Below are 24,973 nucleotides of genomic sequence, written 5' to 3'. Positions count from 1 at the left end.
GAGAGAGAGAGAGAGTGTGTGTGTGTGTCTATGACTGTTACTGTGTCTGTGCATATGTATATCCCTTCTCTGGATTTTGTTGCTGTGTTATTACCTATGTTTACATGGGTGTAGTTAATTTCCTTGGGTTGGAGTTTTCCTTCTAGTACTTTCATTTTTTTAAGTGAAGATTTAGCCATGTCCTTCCAAGTTTTAAATTTTCTTTTTCATTTTACATAACAACCAGTTCTCCCTACCTCTTATTCTCCCATCTTCCCCCTGCTCCATCTCACCCACATCCATTCCCTAGAGGGGATAGGACCTCCCTTGTGGAGTCAACAAAATCTGACATACCAAGTTGAGGCAGGACCAACCTCTTCCCCACTGCATCAAGACTGAGCAAGGTATCCCACTATAGGGAATGTACTTCACAAATTTAGTTTATACACCTGGGATAAGTCCTAGCCCCACTGGCAGAGGTCCCACAAACAAATCATGCCACACAACTGTTACCCACAAGACCCCTCTAGCTCAGGTCAACTGTCTCTGTGGGTTTTCCCTATGATCTCTCCTCCCTTTCTTCATCTGAACTCTAGGAGCTCATCATAGTGCTTGGCTGTGGATCACTGCATCTGCTTCTATCGTTTACTGGATGTAGATTCTATAATGACAGTTAAGGTAGTCACTAATGTGATTACAGGGACAGAACACTTCAGACACACTCTCCACTATTGCATAGCTGGGATCATCCTTATTGATGTTGAAGATTTTAACTAGAATTACATTTAAACTATGACCTAAGTTGTGAAGAATAGACACATATAAAATGCTGAGTTTTCTAACTAGTAACAGAAATAGAGTTCCCATGATTGTATGCATTCAAGATAGATCTCTCTTATTTAACAATCTGATAAAAATTTGATTGTTTCTCTTGTGATTGTCTTATATTTATCAAGTTTCAATTGTGCTGTTTTTTATTTTGATGACATTAAAATAAATTCTCTTTTTTAATTTCTTTGTTTGGCATATACAAATATAGTTGTTGGTTTTGTTGTTGTTGGTGGTGGTGGTGGTTTTTACTGTGTTGGTTTTATACCAAACACCATTGCCAAACTTTGACTTCTCATATTGCACTTGAAATTATGTTGTATTTCCAACCTTATACTTATGTTTATGCTATTGGTAAATAAAAACAGTTATTTGCATGGGCTCCATTCTTTGTCTTCCTTTTTTGCCCATTCAGATGGCTTATTTTCTTTTTGTGCTTCTGAGATTGTACCCAGGTCCTTGTATATTCCAAGCAAGTACTCTACCACTGAGCCTGATGATCTGACTCCTGATCTCAAAGAGAAAGTCATCAATAAATCATGATTTCATTTGAAATATATATAGATTATGTCACATATTAGCATATTTTAAAGGTTTTTTGGTGGCTTCTGCCCCTTCATGATGAATGAAAAGCTTGTATCAGATGACAGCTCTGCCAACAGTAGCTGTAAGGTGGTTTCAAGGGCCAAATAGAAGAGCTATCATTGTACAATACAAAATTTCCAGAATCAGGGTACTGTTGAGAGGGAGTCTGGTATTTCACATCCATGTAGTACTATGAACATTTGTCCATAATTGGTACAAACTAGCAACACTTCACAGAGGGCCCACTATCAAATGGCAGAGAAAAAAGAGTTTTGTGACTGTATGAGACTGGAAGAGAAATACAAACTTGAGGAACAGTTTCCCAACAAGAAGAAAAATACTCAATAATTCATTGGATTTCCATTTTGACATACTTGTTAAATTCTATGCAGGGGGGGCACAGAGAGGGGGGAGGGGAAGATCCTTTGAAAGGTAAAGTAAAATTTCTCTGTAGCATTTGATACTAAAATAAAATGGTTTCAGGTCAGTTAAATTAAGGAGCAAGCCCCTAGAATGCACAACTTCAGTCATACGAAATCCTTAGTATTCTAATACAGAAATTGAGATAAAATAGATACAGAGCTTCACTGAAGGGAATCTATTCTGATAGCATGTCTAAACTAACATATCCTATTCTAAATGGCCATTAATAAACAACATGAGCACTCATAAAGAAAAATAACATCGTATGGAGGCTTCATTGATTTTTATATACAATGTTTGGCAGCCAAGGAAAAATGCCAAGACAGAGAGTTGAATCACATTTAGCTCATTCAAAGGAAAACATTGAAAGTAGAAATAAACTCAGAGGTTATCTCATTTAGATTAACTTAACTAAGTAAAACTTAAGGAAAAGAGAAGAAATCAGAAAATGTCCAGATAATTGAAATATATGGAAAATAAATTAATGTTTTAAAAAGAGACATAACAACTAAAATTAAGAATGAAGATTAGAAAGCTTTCTCTTTCTGGCTTTATTTTATTAAAAAGCAAAGCATGTTTCCTTTTGAATCATTGCAACATTATTGTTCTCTTTAATTCTTATTTTGTTTTGTTTAGACAGAGTCTTCCTATGTAACTCAAGCTGGCCTAGAGAGCTCACTGTAATACTATGCAGTGATTATCTTGCCTCTGCCTCCTGAATACTGTACCATGATGCCTGGACACTTTAATTGCTTAATATATTTAATTTACTGAATTAAATGCTGATACATATTTCTTTTTTTTAAGAAATAGCCTCATACATAAGTGCATGTGGTTACATATCTCACATTTTTATTTATTTATTTTATATAACCAAGTCCATTTAAATGAAAACAAACATTTATAGACAATATGTGGGAATTTGGGCATCGTTCTTTCCAAACTACTTCCTGCTGGTAAGGGGCGCTGTCATGGGGGATTCTAAGAAGATGCAGAAATCCTGGCTGTAGTCTGTAAAGCTGCTTTGTCCAGCTGTTTGAATGTAGGATCACCTGGTTCTCTGTTTCAGGCAGTCTGGCTTGATCAAACCACATTAGTCTGGAAGGAATCCTCATCTTTTCATTTTCTGTGGAAACAAAAAATAGAAATCCTTTTCCCCAGTAACTTGTCCTTCAACTTAAATTTTGGAGTCAAAGCATTTTTTTTAAATTTAATTTATTATTTTACATGTGGATCCCAGTTCCCTCTCCCTACTTCCCTAACAAATGCAAAAATAAAAATGCCAGGAGTTGAGGTCTGAGAAATTAAGAAGGGATATTTCCTGTAGGGTGTGGTGGATAAAGTATCTAAATTTTATTTTCAAAATAGCAGTCAAGAGTTTCATTTAGTAAAAAGTATATGATTTCATTTATACTTTAGACATGTAATTTGAGCTTCTGTTTGGGAAATAGTTCAGACGGAACCATTGCTGGCTACTAAGACTGCAGAGAGCAGACTATTGAAATACTGTGGCAAGGACTTAGATGAAAAGGTAGATGAATTTGGTAATTGTTGTCAGGTGAATTCTTAGAGTTTTGTGACAGGTTATTGGGAATGAAAATCAAAATAGAGCTAAGTCAAAGCTCAGGTGGTATGTAGAAAACCTTACTAGGTGATGTCATCACTAAGTGTTAGTTTGGACGAAGTAGTGTCCCTTCTCTTCTTTATTTGCCTCAGAAAATTTCAATATATGTTTTCCCTATAAGAGTCCACTAACATATCCAGTTCCCCTTAAAGGGAGGCAATAGCTCCTACAGAAAACTTACAGAACAGAAACAAATTCTTTTATTTTATTTTCACTGAGTTCTGTACATTAGGCAGTAATCTTCTAAAAATAACTGATGGGAGCATTTTGGGGGGTTATATTAAAAAGATCTACAGCTTCTGTTTTGGTTGCTGTATCCATTCTATGTCTTATCTGTCTCATTTTTTCAGGAAACTACCTACATAAACATATGTGGAGTCATGACCCAAGGCTTATTTTGAGAACATGTAGTGGATTTCTTTCCCTCTGAGACTTGAGATGACTAGAGATAAAGCTGACCATTTAGTCACCATTATGCCAAAAAAAATCTATAATTATTTCTTGCAGCTACTTCCACATTCCTGGTTCCCTAAAACTATCAGATAGTAAATGTTTTCATAAATAAGTATAGTGGCACATACCTATAATTCTAACATTCAGAAGATAGAAGCAGAATGACCATGAGTTTGGTACCAATTTGGACTATTTAGCATGCTCCAAGAAAGCCTAGGCTGCATAGCAAAACCCTGTCTTTAAATCAACCAGCAAATCAAACAAATGTGTGTAGGTTCTTAACCACTATATTTTGGGCTAATTTGTTACACAGAAATAGCTAATACATTTGGATTGCTAGCAAAAATATCAGAATGAGGCAAATGTTTGATGAATAATGATCATAAACTATTTTATTAAAACAGTACCTTAACAGAACTTTATTTGGTATAGAAATAACAGCATAAACATGAATATGATTATCAGCAAACACAGTGGAGATATTAGTACTTCTGGGTTGTTCTAAGACTATATAATTCAAAAGCTATAATACTGACTTAAGATAGCATATAATCATTAGTCTTTTCTAGATGGATAGGTGGATGTATGTATGTATGGATGGATGGAACAGAAATCAAAAAGATATTTTAACAAAGAAATTGAGATATTCCCCTTTGAAGAAAGATCCCTTTAGCATTCCTTCCAAGACCTATGTTCAAAAGGAAACAGGGTGTGTCCATTGTCCAGAGAACATGACTTTAAAATTCCCTTTACCTTGTATCTTATGTAGAATGATAATATCTTGATTTAGAGTCTAGGGACCAATTCGACAATTGTTCAGTCTAACATTTAAACTTGAACATACATTTTGTAAGACTTGGGGCTAAATTCAGTGGCTCACATATGCTAGGCCAGTACTCTGAGATAGATCTATACCTGCAGTTATCTTTAGATCTCAAGCCACCAGTGCTATGGGTTCTCTTGGCCTCTCACGTCCAAAAATTTCACCCATTTATGTTTCACAATCTTTAAAGTATATGGCTACTGCTATCAGCTGGTGAATGATTTTCTTCTGCTTGAGATGGGAAATTCATGGCAAATATTCTCTTCCTTGAATGTGCAAGACAAGAGCCCAGTGAAGGAAGAGATAAAAGAAAACCAAAATGCCAGGCAGGTGGGTAATTTTTTGGGGCCTCATGCTATGGGTGTTTTGGATTTCCAGAGAAAAATAAGCCTTTTAAGTTCAGGGCAGTTGCAAGTCACAGCCCTAAGGCCTGGCTGGTTTTGTCAATCTGGCAGTTGAGTGTCAGTGCAAAAGACATCCCCAGCACCTGAAGAAAGAATTGAGAAAATGTGAGGTCTTCATGATAGAAAACACTTCATTCATAGATCCTGAGATTGATAAAAGAAAAGCAAGATTTCCATCACATTGTGACCACCCTCCAGCATCACTCATGCCCCTTTAAGGAATTTCTCTCTTTAAGATTAGAATAGCATTATAAAGAAAACGAGGACTATTATAGTGTGGTGGAAAAGTAGAGGGTCTTAGAAACATTTTCTTCTTAGGCAGTCACAGAATCTTAGCTGTCTAGTCAAGTTGTCTTTATAGACAGCTTAAGAAAAGTAAGTCTGCTCTGCCCAAGCCATATGTTTCCTTTGCTTCCAAGCAGAGAAAGGGTCATTTAACTCTTATCTGTTGACTAAGTCTTAAATAATGTATAATATGCCCAATACTTGGGTAGAAAATAGTGTTGCAGATATCACACAACAAAACAACACAATTTTTCCCTTTCACTTGTCAAACAAGTACAAGCATAAAGGGAAACTTTTCATCATAACTTCCTTCTTAGCATAAAATGTCAGTTTTTCAAGTGAGCTTCTTATAATAATCTTTTCCAGATCAGCTAAGTGAGCAACTAATGCAGAATTCTGTTTGGACTCTTAATTTGACTGTGAGTCATTCATATCTCTAAGGGATACACTTATTTGATAAATATTCTTTTGTGGTGGTAGGGTTTTTTTTCCTGTAGCTTTGGAGCCTGTCCTGGAACACACTCTGTAGACCAGACTGGCATCAATCTCACAAAAATCCATGTGTCTTTGCCTCCCGAGTGCTGGTATTAAAGGCATGGACCACCCTGATGATATAGATTCCATATATATATATATATATATATATATATATATATATTTATATTTATATTTATATTTAAATTTAAATTTAAAACAAGCTTGTTTTACATGTCAATCCCAGTTCCTGCACCCTCCCACCCTCCCCTATTCCCCCCACAAACCCCCAACCCATCCCCTTTCTGCTTCCCAGGGAGCAGCCATCCATATGGAGTCTTCAAAGTATGTCATATCACTGGAGCAGAGCCTAGCCTGAGGGCGTATCTTTCTATGTGGAAAGGGCTCCCAAAGTCCATTTGTATACTAGAGATAAATACTGATCCATTACTAAAGGCCTCAGAGACTGCCTAGTCCTCCTAACTAACACCACATTTGGGGAGATATATATAAGAATATGTACATATTCTTATAACAACTTTCTTCATGTTTTAAGTTGAATTGATAAAATAATCACTGGCTCCTTGGCTAGAGGAACTCATGAATAATATGACATTCATTGTCTCATTCTACTTCCCCAGCACTGTTCTAAAACTTTATGTTTTACCTCATTTAACTCTTATAGGGTTCCTGGGGTTAAGCTCTTACCTGTATCACACAAACACAGATGGTAATGATTCCAATATACAAAAAGTTGGAGTGAAACCATGATTTTGCTTTATTATAGCAACCCTAGGAAAAATTATAAGCATGAATGATATCATTCAATATGTCAACCTTATAGGGAAGGTTATCTTGAGTAGTAGTTTGTATTTATTGAATACAAAGATTTACTTCACGTGTTAGATGTTTAAAGAGATAGGCATAAAGCAGAAAATATTAAATCAGAGACCTTTCTACTGATATTACTTGCACTTAACACAGAAGACTTAGCTCTTAACAGTTAAATTAAATCCCAAGAAGTAGGTAAGAAATATTCATCCTTATGTTCTTTGGACACTCAGTGCTGATCTAAAAGTAACATATGAGATTATAGGTTTTGTGATCTTTGAATCAAGAAACTTATGTCTGCTTTATAACCCCATAACATTCCAGAGTCATTGACTGATGGTTGCCCTGGTTTTTCCCTTGGACCTGGACATTTCTGTAGATTTCTAAACTCAGGAAGGTAACATGGGGTCAATACAAGATTCTAGAGATTTAGCTTACTGGAAGATAACTGTTTCCTTCTAGATGAAGAGAGACCCAAAATTAAGAGGGAAAATGGTTTCTAAAATCTCTTTCTCCAAAACACTCATTTCCTCCACATATGTTTAACTCATCTGCCGTCTCCAAACAGAGACAGAAGACAGGTACTTGAAAAGCTATTCTGCCCTAATCCTGTAAATCATACTTTAAACACAAACAGAACTACCTTTTGTTCAATAATTATCTAGATAATTCTCTGGGCTAGTTTTACACAAACTAACACAAACACACACAGACAAACACACACCCCACTCTTTTAATAGTAACAAAAGATTCTTCACAATGTCTCCTAACTGGATTATCTTTCTCCTAGATTTTGGGGATTTCTGTAGTAATTGGGGGTTGTTTCCATGCTCTTTCTTATTATTATTCCAAAATCCCTCTTTCTAGGTGGAAGGTTTAGGTCATTTCTGGCACAGTTTATGATGTAACTAAGTTTGAACAAAGACGACAATAACAGGAATATTGCCAAAAATTACCTGAATATTTGCATCTAGTGGGCAGGACGATGGTGGCCCACTGATCCAATCACTTGAGCTATTTACACCACAACACTGCAGCTGAAAGATATGTCCCCCAAACATGATGTTTAAAAAATCAACAGAAAAACAAAACCCTAAACTTTATACAAAAGGTATGCTTGTCATTCAAATCTGACTCTAGGGAAGAAAATTCAGAATCTACTACTACAGACCCTTTCGAATTAAATGTTCACAAGACTGTTATACAATTTTATTCACAGAAGACCTCTACAGAGTTCAAAGGGCCTGTTTGGTTTTTATATTTATCTATTGAGTACTTTCTGCCCAGGAGGCCTTATAACATAGAATTAGGGCTAACCACATTGATCCTTGAGATTATTGAAAAAAGAACATTTAGATACCTGCTTAGATGAGAAAACAAGAAGAGACAGTTATGGTAGTTTTTCATGTAGCATAAACTTATGATCTAACTATACTACTCTTGGAATATACCCAAAGGACTCTATATCCTACTAAAGAGAAACTTGCTTATCCATTTTATTAATATTCTATTCAGAATAGCCAAAATTGGAAATAGTCTAAATGTCCATCAACTGATGAATGGATATTAAAATGTAGTACATTTATACAATAAAATATTATTTAGTTCTTAAGAAAATTTAAATTAAGAAAATGTCAGGTAAATGAATGGAGGTGGAAACAATCATCCTGAGGAAATTAACCTGGACTCAGAAGAAATATTATGTTTTCCTTTTATATATGTATGTTAACTTAGAATGTTTATATTATTTGTTTAATTTGTAATATAAGATAGAGGTCAGAAAACTATTAAAGGGGGTTACTCTCAAGAGAGAGGGGATAGAGATAATTCTGTTATATAAAGGAGAAATGGAGGGAATAGTTAAATGAGTTAGGGATAGGAAGGCAGGATAAGGGGTACAATACTATGAGAGGTAAAGGAGAGGTAACTAACACTAGCTAAAGAGCTTTGTGAAAACCATATGGAAATATATATATATATATATATATATATATATATATATGTTTATAATAGTATGTTGCCATATATATACATGTATATGTGACACATACACACACACATATGAGTACATTTAGATGGAGCTACCCTAAAATTGAACAATAATTACTAGACTCCAGACTAACAAAAACAGCCCTTTGTTGTAGTTGTTGGCCATTGAGGTCCCATAGACCCATAAATACGGCAAGTGATTTGCCAATGCCACTGATTAACTTCTAGAACTTGGTCATAGGACACTATTACTGAAACCACCACATACATGAGTCATGGAACATGGAGAAGTCAAGCTGGTTTGATTTGGAAGCTTGATTCCTCTGTCTAGAATGCATAGTGTTAGAAGGTTCTGTACAAATTACAAGAGAAGAAAAGTAGTTATAAATCTTACAGATTCATGACACCGAGAGCTATAATAATGATCAGCCTAGTAAGATATTACTACTGGGGCTATCGTGATACAGATGTTGTGGGTATAACAAATAACTTCCTGCTCAGATTTATGACAAATGTCTTACACCATGTGGAGAACTACCTAGCTGTGACTAGGTAGGCTATAGGCCCTTGAGGAGAACCTATTAGTATTATTTTGCTAAATGGAAATAATATCAAATCAATTTCTAATGCTTTATCACTATATCCATAGGTGAGTATATCATTTAACCATCAACAGGGAAATATCTTTCTTTAGAAGATGGTGATTAACACAGAGATCCACAACTCATCAGTTTGTACCAAATAAGAGACTATGGGTACCCAGCCCTAAACTGAAATCTATATTACACTATCTCTTCTCAAGGTTGAGGGATCTGAGAGGAATAGTGTTCAGAAAGGTGTAAGATCTAGAAGCAATGGATAACTATAAGGAAATAGCATTTCCTGGACACAACAAGACAGTTTCACATAGGAACTCACAGTGATTGGGACAGCATTCACAAAAACAGAAAAAACATGAAGGGTAGAATGGTCAGGAAGTCCCATCCCTAGCTTAAGACTTATTGGCAATTGATTATGGCTGAAAGAAGGAGAGCCAGTTTTTAAGGGTATAAGGGTATAACCACTGGCAGGTGAACTACACTCCTATGGGATGACCTACCCCAAAAAGATATAGGATTCCCTAACTGAACTCAGTGGGTTTACAAATTTAAGTGAATATACAAATTTAAGTGAATAGGGAAGTGGTGGCAAATCTGGGAAGAGTTGAGGAATGAATATGATCAGAATATATTGTATGAAATTCTCAATAAAAGAATGTTATTTTAAAGAAGAGAGACAGACAGACTTCATCAAGCCTCTAGATTCACAGTACTTTTGGGAAACAGATTTCCTGCTATGAAAAATACCTGTGGGAATAAACCAGTAAGACACAGAAAATGGTGGAATCTATAGGACAAATGACCTAATTTTTGTTTGCACACACATAATATAAAGGAGTAGGATACTGTTATAGAGTAAAAGAAATTTTGAGACATTTCATCCATTGTAACATCTGAACCTTCTTAGATGTTGATTTGTTTAAATAAGTTGAATTTTTTACATAAAATTAAAATAACGGGAATATAGACTATTAGTGATATTAATTTGTGCACAAGCACATGTGTGTGTGTGTGTATGAGTGTATGTTCACTACATACATACAGGAGCATGTGCAAGCCAGAAAACAGCTTCTGATACTTTGGAATTAGAGTTCCAGGAAGTTATGAGCCCCCAAGTAGGTGCTGTCACAAAACCCAGAACATCTGGCAAAGCAATAAGTGCTCTTAACCACTTATCTACACTCTACTGATTTTTAATTGGTGAGATGATGTAAGGTTCAGTATTTTATTTGCTTTATAACATTGCAGCTTAATATTTAGGTGACAGTGACAAAGTCTATATGAAGCTGATGGCATGTATCAAGAGATTAATTTCATTTTGTTTTTACATTGTTATGTTTCTGAGCATTAAAAGGAACTTCTAATGTGAGTTGAAACAAATGAAGAATTTGAAAGCTAAAGAAGCTGCAATTTTTTCATTTTCTTCCATTCTTGTTTTTATGTTGTAATTTCCTGTTATTACTCTCTATTCCATATAAATTCATCATGAGTGATGATGGTACACTTTGGACATATATCATGCCTATGCAAAGCTCTCTAATCCATATTTCTACCCAAACATTCTAAGGAAATAATGTAAAGCTGATACTTGTTCATGGGTATAGAGAAGCATGGGGAATGTGATACCAGTGGGATAGGTTAAATATATATATATATATATATATATATATATATATATATATATATGTAATTATTTTTGGCAACTCCAGAATTTAAAAGAGATTTACTTTATTCTACTGCTATTTTAATATCATTTTGCAAAATATGTCAAGTCATTCAATATGATTTATTTGGGTCTTCATTTTATCCTGGTAGGGCTACACAATGATCTTGTGTGCATTGGTAAAGAATGAAATAGAATGAAGAAAAAAACATGTATCTGTTGGATTAATTTCTATACTCCTCTGCCTGTGAGAGCACAGACTTTACTTTGGACTTTAGAACTGGAAGATCGTTGAGTCTGAAACCTTTAGGAAAGAGACACTGGCTTCTAGGAACCAGAGCTGGTAATTCAATCTGATTCATTTGAGCAAGATTCTTTATGTACTTACATGTGACTGGATGAAATCCCATGCTGCCATGGTGCTGTTGTCTGAGTGATAATGTTGAATGCTGTCATTCAGGCCCTCTGCTACATATGTGTTCAGCTAGAGTAAATCATATTCCACCAGAGAAGATATAGTCAAAACAAGACAGATTCAAGAAATAAGATATTTCTATTAGACCCCTCCACCCAAGGAGTCATAACTGGGAAAGTAAGATGAGGAAGACTATAAGGGAAAACAAACTAAAGAGGATATACATAATGGACTCTTATCCTTCCAGAACTAGAGTTACAAGGGAAGAAAGATAAAACCAAAGCCAAGGTCAAATCTTATTGAAAAGTTTGCTATCTCTATAAAGAGATGTAGGCAAGAGGAAAACAAGCTTGTTTCATTTTCTCTCCAGTTATCTTTCAAGGCATCATTCAATTACAATCTTCATGACATATTTTTCCTCTCAACTGCAGTTAATCTCTCATCCTTCTACTTCATTTGTATAACTGTCTACTAATTTTGTTTTACTAAAATCTCCACAGTGTATTTCCCATCTCAGAAAGAAGAGAGCAAGCCATGTTCTTCATAACTTACCTTCTGTTCATACACAAAAAGCAGGATGGCTAAGGTCACCTCAGCAAGAAGAATAATCATCAGCAGAACAAAGAACTGTGACAAAGCAGAGACATGATCAGAAAATTGATCCCCATTTCTGATCTACCTCTCTCTGCCTTGGGAGAAAACAGGTCTACACATGTGTGCTTATGCATGCATGTATGTGCATATTCACACACACACACACACACACACACACACACACACACACACACACACACCTATGCATGGGGAACTGCACCTGCTTCCTCAGGGCTTTCTAAGTCCCCTCTTGTTTTATGAGTAATATGTGTTCTCTTCCCTACAGCTGGACTCTAGAAGACAGATCAGCTACTGCCTAACTCTGTTCTAACACTGTGGAGTCCGTTTTTAGCATTAGCCTAGTGAAACAGTTGTGCAAAAAGCCAGGAAATTAAAGCATGAGTTTGGGTCCTGGTCCCATATATCAGATCAAGTCTAGTTCATGGTAGAGGATAGATGATGATAAAGTTTAGGAGGGCATACGCACAGAGGAAAAAGAAGCACAATCATTGTTCTGAGCCAATTTTTATCTACAAATTTAGAATTTTAATCCCTGCATGATATCTACACAAAAATGTTCACAACTTTATTTGTTCTTAACCTTAAAAAAAATCTAAACACCAATTTTGGCTGCTTAAATCATTTGTTCTGTTGCTGATATTTTCTATAATTTTCTATCTGAGAACTCTTTGATGACACTTTTTTTAAAACAAAAATACTATTGTTATTTACCATGGCTTTAGCTTAAATGTTGATTTTGAAAAGATTTATCACATGACTTAAGGTATAACTGATATGGGAATACATAAGAATGGAGACATTGTTATACCAACCTCTGTCCTTAGAATACTAGGAGAATTATATCTCTTTTACTCCAATGCTAGTAGGCAAAATCTGAGCCTGATGGTACTTCTATGGTCCATTATTTGATAGGGAACTGCTGCAAATCCCTTCTTCTAATAGTCAAGGACTTCAGCCAAGGTCTTTACCTAAATTGTGTCACTCCTACTATGAAGGATAGTTTGTACATGAATTAAGGAAGAACTCTGTATCATTGGGGAGGGTTACTATGTTCAGAAGAACCTAGAGATTATTTTTCATCAGTAAATTACTATGTGTCAGATCCTAAAATATGTTTTTACATAAGGATTTAAGCAGAAAGATAACTAACTTCAGTCAGACATCGAGGAAAAATACTATTCTGTGAAAGGTCTTAACAGTGACAAGGACCATTATTGACAGTGTAAAATGGATACCACAGATAGCAGCAATGTCTTCTATATATCCTGGGAATCCCAGTGAGAAACAAACTAATATCAGTGTATAAAATCTTGGCTGATAAGAAATGGTTAGCTTTAATAATCAACTTGGCAGCCTAGAATCAACTGGAAACTTCCCAATAAATTAATACATTTTCTAAATTAGGTTGATCTGTGGGTGAAATATTCTTATTGTTAATTGAAATGGGAATCCAACTCTGACTACTGGTAGCATTATTTCATTGGCTTAACCCTGACCTGTGTAGGTGTAAAGAAAGCTACCAGAGAATATACAGAAAGCAATCAATGGTTCAAGCACTGTTTGTTATTTAATCTTGACTGCAAATGCAGTGATTAAAAACCTGCTTTAATGTTACTAATTTTGAAGGCATGAAGTGGTCACATAGAGAAACTGAGTATTGGAACTTTGAGTCAGGGTCAAGTCTTCTGTAGAGAGGCCTCTAGTGAATGTGATGTCTCAGTTACAATGGAGACCCCAGGGCACTGAAAATACTATACCTATAGGAGTATACAAAGGAGACCTACAACTGTAGAGAGGAACTAACTGTCTTACTCCCAAGACAGAATCCATATGTTCTACTTGAGACATCATCTACCCCAACTCAGAATATCACAGTTGATGCAAGGACTCACCGACATAAGCAGGCACTTATTTTCCTTGATTGAGCCCATGCAGCCCAAGAAGGCAACTACCATGATAATTGAGCCCACAATGACGAGAACGTTGCCCAGCGTCAGGAAGGGAAGGTTACGGAAGAGCACTCCATAGGTGTTTTGGACCAGGAAGTAGATACCAAAGCCCAAAATGCAACAGCCACAGACCTGAAAGGAAGAATTCCATAGCATTCTAAGGTAAATATAGTTCTTAAGTATCTCATTTGTATTCTCATGTTCTTGAGATCAGAATCATCTATTTTGCTTTTTGTTTTTTTTTTCTTTTAACTCACTCCAGACTCATGAGGTCACCTCTATATTCATTTTCCCCACTATCACGTAGAAAGGAAATACCAGCTTCTGCATATGGAGTCACACTCATATCTTTTACTTCACAGAACAATAAACCAAGGAGATGTTATATATATATATATATATATAGATAGATATAGATATATATATATAGATATAGATAGATAGATAGAGAGAGAGAGAGAGAGAGAGAGAGAAGACACTTTATATCTTGATGGGTAAACTGCTAGAGATGCCAAATTGATAAAAATATTCTCATAAAAATATGAGTAATAATTCATTTTATATATGAAATGCAGCTGCTGAATTCAATACACTGAACTTTGTATTGAATTTTACACTGAAATCTATTTGGACATCTTTTTTTCATGTTAAATTACCTATACATGGACATATGTGTCTTCAACTTTACATTTTTATTAGTCCATATTAATTGTATAAAATATTTCATTGTTATATTTCTATACATCAAGAATATAGGGTAATATAATCATATTAAACCCCGTATTACTTTATTTTATGTGCTTTTTCTTTTGTGTTTTTCTCTTTCTCACTCTTAATAGTCCCCTTTGAGTTAAGTGCCTTTCTTTATTTTTCTTTGCTTCCACATATGAAGAAGATGCCATACTTTTCTATATGGTACTAACTTAATTCACTCAAAGTAACCTCAAATTCCATATATTTTTTTCTGCATAGCTTTATTCTTTTAATGGCTAAGAAAAGCTCTATCATGTACATATACCACATATTCTTTATCCTCTATAGATGGAAGTCTAGTCCTCATCAACAATTTAGCTATTGTGAATGATCCAGTGAAAATTATGGATGTTCCAGTATCTTTGTAGTAAGGTGATTATGATTCTTTTGGAGACAAAATGAGGAGTACAATGGCTGGATCATATGGAAGCCCAAAATTTGAAGAAAAAGAGAACAAGAAAGCACTACAACAAATGAACAATAAAAATAATCTTAAAAGAATGAAGTACAAATCACCAATAAATATCTGAAAAAGGCACCTTTAACTACTAAAACTCCACTTCATCCCATTGGAATGTCTTTCATAAGGAAAACTATCAACAACAAATTATGATCAGGAATGCAGAAGATAGAAACCCTTTCACACTATTATTGAGAATACAAATCAGCCTAGATACTGCAGAAGTCATTATGGGTGTTCTTTTAAAAATTAAAAACTAGAACTTCCATGATTTCTCAGTCAACATGCTTTCATGGGATCAGGGATGAGGAGAGTATAGACTTTGACACCCAAATTGTAGTCCATTTTTCACTTATAAATACCAGCTATTTGCAATGTTACCCTAAAGCCCCTAGATAGAATTGGCACCTCAATTGTTAACTCACTGATAACTTTCAATTTTGAAGACTTATATTGTGACAAAATGGCATTGCTCCTTTGTACCTACATAAAATGTTCTGGATATTACCTAGGTGTGCACAGTTCATATTCTATACTATATTCTTTAACTGAGAAGAAAGGACAGATTAATTGGGATAGAGGGGTGTTTTTTAAGACATATTCAAAGGAGATACACTTACCCAAAAGAGCAAGTTAAAGAAAAACAGGACATATTTCAGCAATTTCAAGCTGCTCATGCCCATGCTGGGATAGTTTGACCTAAAAAGCAGAAGGAATAAGAAAGGATTTTTAAATGAGGATTTAGTATTGTAAAGTAGCACAAAAGACTCCTAAATGCAAGTGCTTAATATTCAAGGGTTATCAACACCATTTATGTTTGAACTATTTATCTCTTCACTGGATAGTTTTCCCTAAATCTCTGCTTCCATACTTTCAAAATTAAAGCCCCAATTGAAAAACCATCATCTTGAACACTGAATATTCAGTAAGCAATGTTTGGTATTACTGTAAGCCTCATGAGCCAACAATAGAGCTATTCTAACAAGATGAGTCACAGTGACAGAATAATCCAGTGTTTTTGGTCCTGTATGACATTAGTGACTTATGTATGGCTACCCAAGAATAGCCAGGACTGGCTGATCGATGTGCAGGGTAGAAAGTCAGTGACTTGATCAGGAATTTCCTTAACTGTCTTGAGACTCATTACTTACTAAATTTGTTGTTGTTGGTTTATTTTTGTAACTGTATTTTAATTACAACATTTATCCCTTCCCATTCACTCCTCCAAACACTCTCATATACCCCTCTCCACTCTCTTTCAAATTCATGGCCTCTTTTCCATCAGTTGTTATTGAATGGTCTATAAAACTCTCCATATGAAAGTGCAAGCTGGTATACATATACATTATTTGTCCTTTTACACATAATTATCTGTGGTATTTCTGTTCTAGATATGGCCATGGCTAAGTACTAAACATCTTCCAATCAATGTTGATCCTATAGCAGAAATGAAACACACAAATATATAATGAGGAATTTAAAAGAAACCACAATATGAACACAGTCTTTTAAACAAGACTATCCTTTTTTAGCAAGGATACCACTGTGTGAATGTTTATGATGTATTGCATAGTATATACATATATGTATATTTGAGCACCAGAGGAGTGCACCAGGTGTCCAACTCTGTCACTCTTTGATTTAAGCCCTTAGGGGGATACAAACTTGGAGGGTGAAGAGAGAAACACAGGAAGGAGGGAGAGAGAGAGAATGTGGTTGAAGAGAGAAAAAAAGGGGGAAGGAGAGAGAAAGAAGGATTTATATCTAGACAATGACCGTCTAGATAAATCAGAGTAATTTCATTTCAAGACATGAATATGAAGAATATGACAAATTCCTATAATCCTGGTGCTGGGGAGGCTTATGCAAGAGGATTACAAGTTTGACATAATCCTAGGCTACACTGTGTGTGTGTGTGTGTGTGTGTGTGTGTGTGTGTGTGTGTGTAAATTAAACTGCCAAGGCTAAAGCTTCAAAGCAAGATATAAAAACATACTAGGATGTATTAATGAAAAATAATGGTAGATATTACATAAAAGAACAAAACAGGATATGTAACAATATATAAAGGAATAGAGCATCATCTAGGCAGTGGTGGTGTACACCCTTTAATCCCAGCACTCAAGAGGCAAAGGCAGGTGGATCGATCTCTGTGAGTTCCAGGCCAGCCTAGTATACAAGAGCTAGTTCCATGACAGCCTCCAAAGCCACAGAGAAACTGTCTTGAAAAAAAATCCAAAAATAAATAAAGCAAAATTGCATCTCTAGATGAAGTAATATTGAGTATGTCATGGGAATCCCCAAAGGAAGTAAGAAAAAATACTTGAAGAATTAATACCTGTAATAAATTCTGAACTACATTAAAATAATTTACTCACATGACAAAAAAATCAATGAAACCTCAGATGACAAAGAAGATCAATGAAAAAGAATAGTGAAGAATGTAAGAGACATATGAGATTTGTTCATTATATTCATATGATGTGACTATGATATATACAAAAGCTAAGGAAATTTCTCTTCAGCAGATCTACACTACCAGAAATATTCAGGGAAATCCTCCAGGAAAATTTATAGGGCAGAGGCAAGACGAACATTACTACATAAATAAGTAGACTAGGTTCTCTTGTTGGTTGTTGTGATTTGGATCTTAGACAGCCCTAAAGACTCATGTGTCAAATGAAATCTTGGTTTCCAGCTGATAGTATATAAAGGGTGATAAATTCTTTAGGAGGTGCAGCTTATTTGAAAGATTTAGGCTCCTGGGGGCATGCCATTGCAGGATATGTCCTTCTACATCTCTCTATCTTTCTCCCTCCCGTCTCTCCTCTTTTTTTCCCTCTCTTTCTTTCTCAACCACATGAGAAGAACATTTTTGCTCTGCTCTGTGCCATCACCACAGTGTTTGAGCCGTATTTGAAAATAACGGGACTAGTGATCACACATTGCATCCTTTGAAAATAGAATCAATAAAGAAAACCCAAACTGAGGGAACTCTGGAAATGAAAAATTTAGATATTCGAACAGAAACTAAAGGCAAGATTCACCAAGAGAAGACAAGAGATGGAAGAGAGAATCTCATCTATTGAAGATACAATAGAGGAAATGGATACATCTGTCAAATAAAATGCAAAATTTAAAAACAAACAAACAAAAAATCCCTGAAACAAAATGTTCAAAAAATTAGGGACACGGTGAAAATACCAAACCCAAGAATAATAGGTAGAGAGGAAAGAGAAGAAATCCAACTCCAAGGCCCAGAAAATGTTTTCAACAAAATCATACAAGAAATTTTTTCTAAACTAAAGGAGATGCCTATAAAGATATAAGAAACATACAGAACATCAAATGATTGAACCAAAAAAGAAAATCCCCTCACCATGTAATAATCAAAACACTAAATATAAAGGACACAGAAAGAATAATAAAAGCTACAAGGGAAAAAGACCAAGGAACATATAAAGTCAGACCTCTTAGAGTTACACCTGACTCCTTAATGGAGACCTGGAGGGGTCTGGACAGATGTGGTGGATATTCTAAGAGACTACAGATGCCAACCAAGACTATTATATTCAACTAAACTTTGAATCACAACAGAAAGAGAAATAAGATATTCCATGGTAAAGTTAAATGTAAACAATATTTATCTATAAATCAAGCCTTACAAAAGATGCTAGAAGGACAGCTCAAACTTAATGATGCTAACTGCATCCATGAATATACAGGAAATACAAAACATGAAAGTATAGCAAAATCGAAAAAAGGGAAGCACACTCATGTGCATATGCACACACACACACTCACACACTCACACACAGACACACACCGTCACCAGCACCAATTCCACCAGCACTAGTAATAACAAAATAACAGTGATCAACCTTCATTGGTAATTGATATCTCTGTGTATCAATGGACTCAATTCCCTAATAAAAAGACAGAGACTAACAGAATGGATGTTAGAACAGGATCCATCCTTCTACTGCATTCATAAAACATATCTCAAGATCAAGGATAGAGATTATCTTAGGATAAAGAGTTGGAAAAAGATATTCCAAGCCAATGGACCTAAGTAGCAGCCACCATAGTCATTTTAATATCTAACTAAATAGACTGCAAATCAAAACTAATCACAAGAGATAGGAAAGGACACTACATGTTCATCAAAGGAAAAATCCTTCAAGACATTTCAATTATTAACATTCATGCCCCAAACACAAGGGCCACCAAGTTTGTCAAAGAAACACTACTACAGTTTAAATCGCATGCTAACCATCACAACTGATAGTGAGAGACTTCAGGACCCAATTCTCATCAATGGGAAAGGTCATCCAAACAAAATCTAAATAGAGAAATATTAGAGCTATATAAAAATTAACCTAGCAAATATTTATAGAACATTTTACCTAAACAAAAAAGAATATACACCTCATGGGACTTTCTTCAAAACTGACCACATACTCATATATAAAACAAGTCTCAATATGCACACAAATACTGAAATAACTCCCTGAGTCCTATAAGACTACAAAGGATTAAAGCTGGACATCATCAACAACAGAAACAACAGAAAGCTTACATACTCATGGAAGCTGAACAACTCTCTACAAATAAAAATGGGTCAAGATAGAAATAAAGAGCAAAATTGTCTATGGCCATACCACCCTGAATGCACCAGATCTCATCTGATCTCAGAAGCTAAGTAGGGTTGGGCCTTGTTGGTATTTAGATAGAAGAAATAAAGAACAAAATTAAAGACTTTTAAGAAGCAGACACCCACAGCTAACACACTGAGACAAACTCCTGGAATCCAGTTGCAGAGAGGGAGGAGTCAATGGGGTCAAGACCAGGATACAGAAACCCACAGAGACAGCTGATCTGAACAAGGGGGAGCTAATGGACCCCCCAGACTGATAGCAGGGAATCCATCATTGAACCGACTCAGACCCCTTGAACAAGGTTCTCAGTTAGAAGGCCTGGGCAGTCTAGGACCTCTGACAGTGAAACCAGGAAGTATCCCTGGTGCACAAAAGGAATTTGAGAGCACATTCCCCATGGAGGGATACTTCCTTAGCCTAGAGGCAGAAGGGTGGGCCTAATCCATACTCCAAATGACCTGACAGATTTTGTTGATCCTTCCTGAAAGGCATCACCCTCCTTGTGAAGTGGGGAGGGGAATGGGAAGGGAGGGGAGTCAGGGGGCATGGGAGGGAGGGAAGGAGGGAAAGGGAACTGAGATTGATATGTAAAATAAGAAAAATAATAAATATATGTAAAAGAATTCAATGAAAATGAATACACAGCATACACAAACATATGGGACACAATGGAAGGGGTGCTAAGAGGGAAGTTCATATCAATACGGGCTTATAATTAAAAATTAGTTGGTGATTGTAGACAGTAAATAGCCTATGCACAAAAACATGTACTGGAGAAGCCAGGGAAGTTTAACATGCACAGCTTACCTATTCAATGGAATGAGATAGGGAGCTATTCTTCCTGGAATGCCAGGAATGGTGTAGTTTTTAACATGATGATCCTTTGCTGTCTGATTAGACAGGCTCTGCCTATATCTTCCAGGATTTATGTTTTTACTTATCCAAGCCCTTTCCCCTTAAATCTTATGCATTGCTTTTAGACCATAAAATCCTCTCTTATGTGTGATGTTACTTGTGCTTTACAACCAACCTAAGTGACTTCTATGTTATCTTAGGGATATGGCAATCCAGACACCCACAAGCATTATGTTTACCTCAGCCAAACTCTCTAGACTCTAAATCTTGGGAATTATCCTTGAGTGAATAGTACCCATTATTCTTATAGAAGCCAAATGTACTTTGAAAGGAATTTCAATATAAACATGCCTTAGATTGTGCACTTGGGGCTCAGTTAATTGTTATCTGAATACTTTTTCAAAGAATGTCCTATGCTTAAATATGGCTAGAGTATAATTATGTGCACCAGACTCTAAAAGTCCTGGTCCAGCACCAGTTACAATAATATTGGGCTAAGTTGAGTTTCATGCTTGTCTCTTTGTAGATAGTATTTACCTTGTCTGCTGTAAAGCCTACAGAGGAATCACCACAGAAGAAAGCTCATACAAGCAATGTAACAGCATGCCTGAAAGCTCTAAAACAAAATGCAGAGTGCATAGAAAGAAATAATCAAACTGAGAGCATATATATATATATATATATATATATATATATATATAGAGAGAGAGAGAGAGAGAGAGAGAGAGAGAGAGGAGAGAGAGAGAGAAATAAATGAAACAAAGAGTTGGTTTTTTGGAAAATCAACAAGATAACCAAACCCTTATCCAAACTAAGAGAGAGAGAATACTCAAATTAACATCAGAAATAAAAAGGTAGACATAACAACAGAGACCAAGGAAATCCAGAGAATTATAAGAACATCATTTAAAAACCTGTACTCCACTAAATTATAAAGTCTTTAAAAATAAAAGGCAATTTTATTGATAAATACCACTTACCAAAGTTAAGTCAAGGTCAAAACCACATAAAGAGTCAACAAAGAAAGAGAATTTCAGGCCAATTTCTATTACAAACATGGATGCAAAAATACACAATAAAATATTTGCAAACAAAATCCAAGAACACATTAAAAGATCATCCACCATGATCAAGTAGGATTCATCCAAGAAATGCAGAAGTAATTCAATATCACATCAATAAATGTGATCTACCATATAAGTAAACTGAAAGAAAAAGAAAAAAAACCACGTAATCATAACATTCGATACGCAAAAGGACTTTGACAAAACCCAACACCCTTTCATATTAAAAGTTCTAGAGAGATTGTGGATACAAGGAACACAACTAAGCACAATAAAGGTAAAGTACAAGCCTGTAGCCAACATCAATTTCAATGGAGAAAAATCCAATTCCACTAAAACCAGGAACATGAAAGGTTGTCAACTCTCTCCATACCTATTGAATATAGTACTTGAAGTTCCAGCTAGAGCAATAAGACAACTGAAGGACGTCAGTGGATACAAATATGAAAAGAGGAAGTCAAACTATCCTAATTTGCAGGTGATATGATAGTAATATACTAGTGGCCCCAAAAAATTTCACCAGGAAATCCCTACAGGTCATAAACATTTTCAGTGAAGTAGCTGGACAGATTGCAGGTGAAGTGGGGGAGGACAGCGAATTGAGAGAGAAGTAGGAGAAAATGGGGGGGGAGGAGAGGAAGGCATGTGGGACCAGGAGGACTGAGCCTGGTTAGGAATGGAAGATAGGAAAGAGAGAGACAGAGACAGAGATAGAGAACATAAAAGAGGGAGCCAATATTGGTTTGAAGATAAAGTTGAACACAAAGAAAGGTCGAGAGAACCACAAGACTGCTCCCAACTAACAATCTCAGCTTCCGTGGAAAGGCTATCATAAATGCCCTTCCCGGAGAGTGAGATCAACAACTAACTTATCCATGGAGCCCTCAAATAATGCCTGTTGAAAATAGGAGCAAACACCCATACATAAACACTGAGTCGAACTAGAACCCTGAAGCAGATGGAGAGGACAAGACCATGCGGCAGAAGCACATAGAGACAGCTTACCTGAACAAGGAGGAGCTAAAGGCCACTAGACTGATAGCTGGGAAGCCAGCATGGGACTGACTCGGGCCCCCCTGAATATGGGTCTCAGCCAGAAGGACTGAGCAGTCTAAGAGACCACAGACAGTGGAGCTTGGATGTATCCCTGGTGCACAAAAGGACTTTGCAAACATATCCCCCATGGAGGGATAACTGCCTTAATCTAGAGACAGGAGAGAAGCCCTAGTCCCTACTTCACATGTCCTGTCAAATCTACATGATCCCTACTGGATGACATTCCCCTACATATGGAATTGGGGTGGGGGGATGGGAGGGGAGGGTGTTTAGAGTGCATGTGAGAGGGCAGAGAGGGTAAAACGGGAGGGAAGGAGGGAGGGAGGGCTGGGGGGAGGGAGGGAGGGAGGGAGAGGGAACTGGGATCGACATATAAAATAATAAATTAAATTAAAAAAAATGCTTTGACTCCAAAATTTAAGTTGAAGGACAAGTTACTGGGGAAAAGGATTTCTATTTTTGTTTCCACAGAAAATGAAAAGATGTGGATTCCTTCCAGACTAATGTGGTTTGATCACGCCAGACCGCCTGAAACAGAGTACAAGCTGATCCTACATTCAAAACAGCTGGACAAAACAGCTCTACAGACTACAGCCAGGATATCTGAATCTTCTTCGAATCCCCCAAGACAGCGCCCCTTACCAGCAGGAAGTAGTTTGGAAAGAATGACGCCCAAATTCCCAAATATTGTATATAAATGTTTGTTTTCATTTAATTGGACTTTGTTATATAAAATTAAATAAAAAAAAGAGAAAAAAAGAAAAAGAAAACATTATCCTTCCTATTTACAAATGGCAAATGTACATTTGCACAATGGAGTATTACTCATATTTTTAAAAATTACATCATAAATGGAACTAGAAAAGTCATCTGAATGAGGTAACCCAGACTCAGAAGGATAAATATGGTCTATTTTCAGTTACAAGTAGATATTAACTGTTAAGTAAATGATAACTAAGCTATAATTCATAGACCCAGAGAGGTTAGTTAAAGAGGAGGGTTCTGGGGGGGGCAGGCATGTGGCTATCCATGGAGGGGTAAGGACAGGATGGGGAAATCAGGTTTTGGGGAAATGGGGTAGAGAAAGAGACTCCAGGAATATGGCTAGAATTGGGGATTTTAGTGGTTTTAAAGGGATAGTATGGAAATCTAGTGCAGTGGAAACTTTCTGAAATGTATGAATGTAAACCCAATAGAGACTCGTAGTAATTGGGGATACAGACACTCAACTAGCCATCTCTTGTCAGCAGGCTATGCTTCCAGTGGTGGGACTAAGTTGCATTCTATTGAATTATTGGTCAAGAGGGTCCCATGAAAATCCCCAAAGAACCAGGGCTGTTGCTAAGACAAAAGGTTGCTCTCTGCCAACCAGCAGTGCTTCCCCATTGCCAAGGTAATGCCCACACAATTTATCAAACATGGAGAAGTTTAACTAGTGCCTACATGGAGCCTTCACCACTGTGTTCTAGTCTCTTTAGTGCAGAAGGTACTCTGCAGGCTACTAAAAGAGAAATGTGAACAATGCAGCCACAAAACCTCTGACATAAAATCTGTCCTGCCTGCAAAGAATGATAGGGCAATGGTGGTATAGAAGTTGTGGGTGTTGTCAAAAAAATATCTGAATTGACTCAAGGCAAACTATACAAGAAGGAACCTATACCTGACACTGCTTGGGTAACCAAGAATCAGAGACTGGATATTCCAGAGACATAGGGTAAAATCAAACATTCCTAATGATATTCTTCTATAATCATAGACCAGTGCCTTATCCAGTTATCATCAGAAAGACTTCCTCTGAGAGCAGATGGGAACAAATGGAGACCCACAGCCAGACTTGAAGAGAGAGTCAAAATGGGAGGTCACAATCAAATCCCTCCCCTCAGAGCTCAGGAATCCTGTGAAAAAGTAGGCAGAAAGACATCCAGAAAACAAGTCCCTCTGAATCAATTAAGCAAGGTGTGTGTGTGTGTGTGTGTGTGTGTGTGTGTGTGTGTGTGTGTGTGTGTGTGCTATTAGCTTAGTATTTTAGGGGACTCATGACTGATAGCATTTTTATATACTAGCAAGGGTAATAAATAAATTTTTGAGATTATCATTTACAATAGCATCAACTATGAAAAGCATAGGGATAAATCTAACAAATATTGTAAAAGACTTGTATATGATTGCATTTATGACCCAGAAATTC

At 36.2% G+C, this 24,973-nt stretch overlaps 1 protein-coding gene across 1 annotated transcript in view; it reads right to left on the bottom strand.

The window, feature by feature from the left end:
- Positions 1-4,257: 4,257 nt before the first annotated feature.
- The window catches only part of Cd53 (CD53 molecule), a 31,593-nt gene continuing 10,877 nt past the window's right edge, over positions 4,258-24,973 (bottom strand). The window contains exons 2-8 of the mRNA XM_051177773.1: positions 15,773-15,851; positions 13,883-14,071; positions 11,928-12,002; positions 11,349-11,444; positions 7,666-7,746; positions 6,587-6,670; positions 4,258-5,202 (exon numbers count right to left, since the gene is read on the bottom strand). Coding sequence (XP_051033730.1) covers positions 5,131-5,202; positions 6,587-6,670; positions 7,666-7,746; positions 11,349-11,444; positions 11,928-12,002; positions 13,883-14,071; positions 15,773-15,835 — 660 coding nt within the window. The 5' untranslated portion in view covers positions 15,836-15,851 and the 3' untranslated portion in view covers positions 4,258-5,130. The remainder of the gene's footprint in view (positions 5,203-6,586; positions 6,671-7,665; positions 7,747-11,348; positions 11,445-11,927; positions 12,003-13,882; positions 14,072-15,772; positions 15,852-24,973) is intronic.

Source organism: Phodopus roborovskii, unplaced genomic scaffold, assembly GCF_943737965.1.
Source record: "Phodopus roborovskii unplaced genomic scaffold, PHOROB, whole genome shotgun sequence".
Lineage (NCBI taxonomy): Eukaryota > Metazoa > Chordata > Mammalia > Rodentia > Cricetidae > Phodopus > Phodopus roborovskii.
Note: the sequence above shows the minus strand (reverse complement) of the source record. Positions and strands in the feature narration are given on the sequence as shown.